Source organism: Hippoglossus hippoglossus, chromosome 8, assembly GCF_009819705.1.
Source record: "Hippoglossus hippoglossus isolate fHipHip1 chromosome 8, fHipHip1.pri, whole genome shotgun sequence".
Classification (NCBI taxonomy): Eukaryota; Metazoa; Chordata; class Actinopteri; order Pleuronectiformes; family Pleuronectidae; genus Hippoglossus; species Hippoglossus hippoglossus.
In genome coordinates, this window is record NC_047158.1 from 8,846,276 (window position 1) to 8,854,843 (window position 8,568).

General features: G+C 43.7%; 1 protein-coding gene across 2 annotated transcripts; it reads left to right on the forward strand.

Annotated features, from left to right (window-relative positions):
• The first annotated feature begins 690 nt into the window (after positions 1–690).
• Positions 691–5,950, forward strand: cnp (2',3'-cyclic nucleotide 3' phosphodiesterase). Of its 2 annotated transcripts, XM_034592258.1 has the most exons (5): positions 691–891; positions 2,518–3,353; positions 3,390–4,132; positions 4,264–4,391; positions 4,576–5,803. In XM_034592258.1, the coding sequence occupies exons 2-5, from the start codon at positions 2,554–2,556 to the stop codon at positions 5,038–5,040; spliced, it is 2,136 nt and encodes a 711-aa protein (XP_034448149.1). In that variant the 5' UTR covers positions 691–891; positions 2,518–2,553; the 3' UTR covers positions 5,041–5,803. The 2 variants fall into 2 exon arrangements, with proteins under 2 accessions (XP_034448149.1, XP_034448148.1); XM_034592257.1 differs by having other exon boundaries at positions 698–891; positions 2,518–4,132; positions 4,576–5,950.
• Positions 5,951–8,568: the final 2,618 nt, after the last annotated feature.

Sequence of the window (8,568 nt, forward strand, 5' to 3'; positions counted from 1 at the left end):
AGATCTTGCTGCCTTTTCCTGACGCCGGACTTCCAGAACTACCAATTTTGACCGCTCTGTAGGAGTTGCCTTGGTCCACAGGAGTTTACTAAAAATATAAATATAAATATAAATATAAATATAAATAATGTAAAATAAAAAATTAGTATTGTATTATATAGTAATAGACACTGTAGCATTTATATAATATTTAAAGGAAAAATATTACAATATTATCATGTCCGGTTTCAAATATCAGTACAAATAAAGTTTATACATATACAAAAACATTTTAAAGTTGGAGAAATTTTGCAGTGGTGTAACAGAAAAAAAAAAGATTGAATGTCGTTTTAAGTCAAAAGAATAAATAAATATATAGAAAATCAATACAGAAAATGAATTCAAACAGAACACAATATCAAGAAAATGATCAAACAAATGAAGCACATTATTGAATTATTGTATTTTATGATAATAGACAGTGTAAGGTGAATAATGACATCATCCTTAATATGAGTGAACGCACACTACTTTTTTTATGTGTAATCTCCATATCATTTCCTGTTTCAAAAATCTGTACAAATAAAGTTTTAAAATGTTTTTAAAAAATACATTTTAAACTTGGAAAAACTTTGCGGCGGTATAACACAGTAAAAAACTGATTTTTATCTCTTTAATACAAATATTTTAAAAATAATATTTCTCCAGTTCTTTCCTTCCGCTCCTCAGGGGTGTGTCCTTGACCACGCCCAGTTGCGCGTTCCCGGGATTTGCAGGGTTTTTTTTCTTTTTTCTTGTGTCTCGTCCTCTTGAAAGAGCGGAGCGCGTGCGTGTGTGCACCCAGGACTTGCCTTGTCATTGTACCCGGAGAGAGACGCGTGGTCAGCGGCGCCACAGACACCCACAGCCCCGGTAAGATGGCACCTCCGCCAACAAAACACCGTCACTCTCGCCGCTGCGACCCCTCCATTGTTGTTTCTGTCTCGGTCTTCCCTCGAGCTGTCTGAGTAAGTTGCTCCAGTTGCGTGCGAAGGGACTCGTTTGTCACCCGTTAACGTGGTGGGGACATGGCGGCTGCTCTCGTTTAATCCACATTGTCATTGCACAGGCTTGTTTTCGTGCGGCGCGTCACCCCCCCACCCCCCGCGCCTCGCCACATTGTGCTGTTTTGGGAATTGTTGCGTTCGAACTCGCCACGTTTCAGCTTCACGTGCGACTTTTATTCTTTATGTTGTTCACGTCCGGTATGGTGAGTCAAAACTTCAACAGGATGAAGTTTGATCAGACGTGTTGGCATCGCCTTTTAACTCTGCAGGGTTTGTGTTGCGGTCACGTTGTGCTCATTTGAGTGTGTCACTGCATTGAGTTGCTTCCCCTTTTTGGGCTCGGGACAGGATGAAATTGCACACATCTGCTATCATCCCCCGTTTGTTCACAAATAGAAATGAGATCTGGTTAAAAAAAAAAAAATGAGATCATGCCCCACGGAGGAGGAGGAGGAGGAAGAGGAGGTCGCTGTAGTCTGCTCTAACCCCACTTTTCTGCGCTGCCCCATTTTTTCCTAACTACCCTTTGTCTGTGTTTGCAGGGAGGATGAGGCTCTGTTCATTTTTTACCATGCGAGCTTTCAATACATCTTTGCATGCGTCTCTCTCTCTCTCTAATTGGACTATTGGATACATATTCTTCAAACCAAAATTTAAATTAATATTTAATTTGATTGCACCAGCATTTCGTCCCCACCCACCGTACGTGCATCATGACACAACACCACCACTGAACAAAACATTACAGTGTTGTCGGCCTATGAAGTTATCATGCATATCCTATGTAAAAAAGATTACCCCCCCCCTCCCTACTATACCACTCGTATTGTAAATATATGTAAATCGTGGATGTTGAGTGTATGAGACATTATGGTAAATGGACTGCATTTAAAAAGCGCAGCCGTCAGGGGCAATTTGTGGTTCAGCGTCTAACCAAGCACACTTTGACATGCTGACTGTGCGAGCTGGGAATCCAACCACCAGCCTTCTGATCAGTGGACAACCCACTCTACCGCCCGAGCCTCTGAAAGGGCCTGGATCCAAAAGCAAAATGCAGTCAGAAGTGGGAGTGTTTTGCTGTTGTGGTTTTTTTTTTTTTTAAATGGAAAATATGACACTTTTTTATTGATTTCACTTCTTTAGTTTTCTGGCATAAATTTAAATATTGTGCAGGCTGAGAAACTATTGTCAAGTTTTCTGATCATTTATCATCAATAATGGGACAATCTGCCAAACCCACAATGTAACTGTATCCATCTAAATCTATTTCAGAGATATATCTGAAATGGATTTAGATGGATCCCAAATAAAAGGTATGTCATGCTTTCCTCAAGTCATGGCCACAGAAGTCGTACAATCTTCAGGCCTTAACTTGTTGAGCATTGCCGGAACTCGGTGGTAAACATAATGTGCTATTTAAAGTGTAGTCGCTGGGAAGATGTTATGCTTCTGTCATCACTGGGTTGGTTAAACTGTTTCTCTTTCATTTAAGGTACATGTTGGTGTAGAAAAGGAAACTGAACTTGACATGGATACTGAAAGGAGCTGTGAGGTTTTGGATGCATCTCCACAGCAAGAGGAGGTTGTCATGGAAAAAGAGGCTGTGTCAAAACTAGAGGCACCAGAAGAATCCACAGAGCCTGAGAAGTCACCAGCTGCTGCCGAAGAGATAGAGCAGCTGGCAGTAAATGGTCACGGTACAGAAGTCGTAAACCTAAAACCAACAGAGGAGCTGATTGTGACAGAACCTGTGACGCTGTCCGAGCAGAAAGCAGATGGTGACAGCTCACCCAAAGATGCACGTGACCCGGAGTCAGCGCCCGTTGTAGAGGCTTCACCAGAACCAGATGAGTCATCTGGAAAGATCTCTGACCCAGTTGCAGCTTTAGACGCAGAACCAGAAAACGTAGAGCCTGTGCCAGAGAACGACCCAGAGCCTGTGCCTGTGCAAGCAACTCTGGCAGAGAGTGTCCCCGTGCCAGAGCCAGTGACAAAATCTGAACCAGAAGCTGAGCTAGAAGAGCAAACATTACCTGAACCAGTCGCGCTGCAGGAGCCAGTAGACGCACCACCACCACCAGCTGCTGAAGAACAGAACCTGCCGGAACAAGTTGAGACCAAAGCAGAACTGCAGGCAATGGACGCAGGGGCACAAATGGCCAAAGAGGGGAAAGCAGAAAACAATGCTGTGGCTGAGCCTCTAAATGAGGTGCAAGAAGACAAACCAGCAGTCACAGAAAAGGCAGTAGAGATGGTTTCCGTGACAGAAGTTGCCTCAGAAAAGCCAACGTTGAAGGAGGAAGATTCAGCTGTAGTTGGAAATGAAAAATCTGCAGAGGACAAGAAGGAAGCTGAAGCTGAAAAATCTGCAGAGGACAAGAAGGAAGCTGAACCTGAAAAATCAGAGTCTGATACTCTGAAGGAAGTAGCAGCAGCATTAGTAGCAGAAGTTGTTGAGTCTGAGCTGAATAATGCTGAGCTTGTAAAGGAAGAAGATACTGTCCCTGCATCTGGCTCCCTGTCCTTTGCCCTCCTGGAACAAGGGCAGACCAAAGACGCCCTCCGCACCTCTCGCACCTTAATTGTCCTCCGGGGACTGCCAGGGAGTGGGAAAAGCTTCTTGGCACGTGCCATAGCTGATGCCTACAAAGGCCACTGCTCCGTCATCTGTGCTGACGACCACGGTGTAAAGCCAGAGAATCCAGAATCGTCTGCAGGTGGATACAAGGCTCTGGACGAGGCCGTGGTGAGCTGTTGCAGTGCAGGAACAAGTTCCTCTGTGCTCGTAGTGGTGGACGACACCAACCACAGCCAGGACCGGCTGGCCCGCATGGGGGAGATTGCCGAGGAACATCATCTTGTGGCCATCTTCTTGGAACCGCAAACGGCATGGAGCTCCGATCTAGCACAGCTGATGACGAAGAGCAGCCGAGGACTGGAGGAGGCCCAGCTGGATGCCATGAAGGGTCCACTTGAGGAAATGTCCATCCCTCTTTTCTTTGGCTTCTTTCTTCTCTCGTCCATCCAGGACAAAATTCGGTGCACATCCATGGACTTCCTTAAAACACTGGACACCTTGGAGCCCTTCAAGACGCACATGACAGACTGTGAGTGTTTTTTAAAGTCGTTCCACTTATTACAAAGTCAAATGCATCATTGAAAAATACTGTATCCAAGCCGATAAATCTCTCATCTTTGCATAACCAAGTTGACGCTGAACTTGTGTTTGTGTTTACAGTCACTGGTAAACCTGATAAAGAGGTGGATCTGGAGCAGTACTTTAAAGCCACAGGATACCTCCACTGCACTACCAAGTACTCCAACTATGGGAAAGCTGAGGGTGCCAAAGAGTATGCACAGAAGCCGGTAAGACCTGTCAATAAATTGTTTGTTTATGAAAACTGAAAGCCACATATTAAAATTATTAGTTGGCAATTTTCATTCTGCACTGTTATGTAAACATTTCTCAGTAACAATGTAGCAGTGTGATTAATGTTTATGATTGAATCTAGTTAATCTTGTGATAATTCCCTTTTCTCCTGCTCTCTAGGCTGTTAAAGATTTGTATGGTTCCACATTCGAGCTGGCACTGAGCGCTCTCTTTGTCACGCCTCGCACCGTCGGTGCTAGAGTGTCCCTCACCGAGGAGCAGCTCCTGCTGTGGCCAGACGATGCCGAAAAGGAGGCAGAGTCTTCTGTCCCCGCAGCTGCCGCCCTGCCTTTGGGAAGCCGCGCCCATATCACTCTAGGGTGCGCCGAGGGCGTTGAGGCGGTTCAAACGGGCCTGGATCTGCTAGACATCCTGGCCCTACAGCAGGAGGGCCAGAAGTCGGAGCTGGTCGTGGAGATGGAGCTTGGCTCGCTGACCTATTACGGTGAGGGAAGGTGGCTGCTCCTCCTCAGGGAGCCCATCTGCGCCCTGGCCTGCTTCTCCAGCTCCTACAAGCGCAAGGAGCTGGAGTCCACCAAAAAAGAACCAGAGAAGAAAAAGAAGATGAAGTGCACTATACTGTAAATGGCAAAACACAAGCATGTGTGGCTGGGATGACTGGTGAATTAAAACTTAGGCGTACTCTGTGCGAGCTTTGTGTGTTTGTGCAGGGTATAGGGATTCAGTATAGCCACCCTAAAAACCACGAGCTGTGTGCCTTTACTGTTGATTTGCACCACAACCCGAGATGCCTTCAGTTTGGTTAGGCTTGTTGTTGTCAGTGATCAGTGTCTTGTCTCACACATCGGTGCCAGAGTTGCAGTACCTGGCGATTTTGCTGAGATGTCATTAGCTGCAGTTTTAGCTAGTATAGCCTCCTCACTCAGATCCACAGTAACCTGAAACTTTAGATTTCCTCTTCTATACATGTTGGTGTTTCTCAGTATTCAGATGTGAAAGTTTATTAGGTACTTTGCATGCATCCCGGTAACCGTAGCAACATATTAACACATTTCAAAAGAAGTAGCTCTGCCTCTCCAACAGAATTGTCTGGTGTTTCCTTTGGCTTAGTTGAAGGTTTTCAAATAAGCAGTTTATAATTTAAAGCAAGTGTGCATGTGTGCGCAGCCTAGGAAGTAATTGTTATGCATTAGATTGAATGTAACTTATAGAGGATCTTCCATGTAAAATCTTTGCACTGTCTATAGTTTAAAAGGGAGTATGTTGATGAGTTTGGCATCTGTCTCAGCAGCTTGTTCTTAGCACTTATCAAATGCTGTGAAATCAAATCCATGTTTTGCAATCTTTTCTACTGCGCAAGACTGTACCATTGATCCCGTTTATCCTCTTTGAACAGCATCGTGTATTGCATTTCAACTTGTCTCCCCCTGTGAAGGTAATTTTTGAAGGGCAAGCCTACTCTGTAGCTCTTATGAATCACTATTTTTGCACTTGTTTTGTAAACTTAATAAAAAAAGAACTTGCTTTGCTCCGATCAGTTTCACTGTGTTCAGTTCTGTTAGTGCACGTTTATGACATGCAGCGTGCAGGCTGATGTCTGGGACGGTTTATCTGCACATGGCAGTTTTCTCATGGCCTGTAGATGTGGCATTTGACTATAAACCACCAGAGGGCGCTCACCACATGCACTGTTTGCTGTTGGGCTTTGTGGTGAAGTATGGCACACACCACACCAGATACTGTATTTTTACATTGAACCTCAGACTGGATTGCATCATTTGACTGTTTCCCTTTAGCTTTGCGCAAGAGTCTGGTACAGTATAAATGACAACTACCCAGAGAGCTGCCTGTGAGCCAGTGTTCAGCTAACATCTCTTCGGTCAACCCTTTTACATTTACACATTTTAACTTGCTCTTGACCCGGAATCTGTTTTTCTTATTTTATCATGCTTATAAATGTTGTTAGGTTAGCATCTTACTAAATACTTTGCATCGAACATTATGAAATGTACACTACCCATATTAATATTATTCCTCAAAGCAGAGGTCCCAGCAATCTTCAAATCTGACTTATTAATCAACCCCTGACCTAAAGGAAGTTATAGCTCATTTGAAAGGCTCAGTATCATAAGCAGGAAATCAGGAAAAATAGTTCTTATCTTGTCCACCTGCCTCTTACTTAGAATTTGTATCTGAATTAGTTCTTCGTAATCATAAAATATTATAGTAGGGGATTTTAACAGTCACGTAGACGCTGCTAATGACAGCTGTGTTTTTTTCAACATTCAAACCAACCACTGTTTTGATGACACTCTTGATTTTGTTCTGACATATGGAATAGAAATTGAAAATGTTATATTTCCCCAAAACCTCTTTTGTCTGACCAATTGAATTTACAATGATCAACTACACTGATTTTGCCCCAAAATTCTATTATAGTCAGTGTTAATCAGATAATAAACCAAACAAAGGGAAGGAAATTTTACTTTGATATTTACTCCACAGCCGTGTGTCAGTACAATACAGGAAAGTCATCACAACTTCTCTCCAACTAGGTTTGATGATTATTAATTGTACAACAGCCTCATAGCGCACCACCTCTGACACTGTCGCCCCTCTGAAAGACAAGGTAATAAATAAGAGGAGATGAGCTCCTTGGTATAATTCACAATTGCGTGCAACAGACATACGAGACGTTGTAAATGGAGACAACCAGTCTGTAAAACCTTAAGTATGATGGTTACACAACTGTTTCTGGTCTCTCTCTCTCTCTCTCTCTCTCTCTCTCTCTCTCCCCTCTTGTCCACCCACCTCCCCTCGGTCCCTTGTCCCCCCCCACCCCCCCACCCAACAGGTCAAGGCACCAACCATCCTATTCTGACAACACGTTATCAGTCCTCTGCATTTCATGATTCTGAAAACGCTTGCGCAAAAATATTTGTATTTTGAGACAGGTCCCATAAAAAGTAAGCGTCTCGTTAGGCAGACACAACCACAATCTGCAACAAGTAATCTTCTGAGTTTCTGAAAAGAAGCACAAAGTTCTGCTTCTTAAACTTTAATTCTTTAGGGAATTTCTATTTCCAACAATAAAATAATAACACAGTCAAGTGCTTTCATTCTGCACTGAACTCTCAGAGCCAAAAATAGGCCAAGATCAGGTGAGGGAACCATGGACCCTACATGTCACATAGTCCACCTCACCGCACTGGTGAGTGTGCAAGATCAACTCATTCTACCATTGGCTGCCGAGGAGATAAAGAATAACGTCAGCCAATCAGCATCGGCGGGTAAATGCCCTGTTGTCTCCCTCAGTGGTGTGTGTGAGGGAGCTGGTGAAGAAACCTGTGGTGCCTTCAGGCGCTTCCAGGAAACGTTTTTTTTTTTCGATTTGGACCACTTCTCTGACATGGAATTGTTGGGAAATTAAAGTGATTTCAATCGGGGGTGGGGGAAAAGAATAAAATTCGGACATATTCTGTTTCAGTATTCACATTATGTAATTATGTAAAATAGCAACACCACAACAAAAGCAAAAAATCGAATTCAATCTTCAAATGTCCTACCTAGACAGCGTATGCATGTGGGCCCCAAGAAGGCTTTGCCAAAATGAAAGTGAGCCTGAAGTGGTCCACTTGTAAAATAGCAAATGTGGCCAAAATATCCCAAAAGAAATGTGAGCCCTTTATGTTTTGCCAAAGAGGTGGTGCTCTTGGCAAAGTGTTATCCGGATGTGGACCTAAAGTGGCCCATGTGGTAAATGGTGAATATGGTCCCACATTGGGCCCTTTGGCTGATATGCAGTATTGCTATGGCTTACTCATTGCCCAGATATCTGGCAAACAGGAGCAGACCGCCCAAATGCCATCATCCCACGTGTGGGCATGTGGGCCGGATGACAGTGTGAGCCAAATCTGGGCCCAAACTATTTTGCTATGCGGGCATGATGCGAATAAATAAAAAAATATATCCACACATTGATAGTCTTCTAAAATCATTTGAATTTGATGTAAGTAATAAAAACCAAAAGACAAACAAATGGTTTGCTGCTCACAAGATGTATTATTTTCCAACAGTCCGTAAAGGCAGCAATACAGCATGGTGTGGAACGAGCCAATCGGAGGCCAGGAAACATCAGCCAACCTATCGTCA

Coding starts and splice junctions, on each gene's coding strand:
- cnp (XM_034592257.1), top strand. CDS start 2,554: ATGGATACTGAAAGGAGCTGTGAGGTTTTGGATGCATCTCCACAGCAA. Junction 4,133..4,263: donor CAAGACGCACATGACAGACT/GTGAGTGTTTTT, acceptor TTGTGTTTACAG/TCACTGGTAAACCTGATAAA. Junction 4,392..4,575: donor AAGAGTATGCACAGAAGCCG/GTAAGACCTGTC, acceptor CCTGCTCTCTAG/GCTGTTAAAGATTTGTATGG.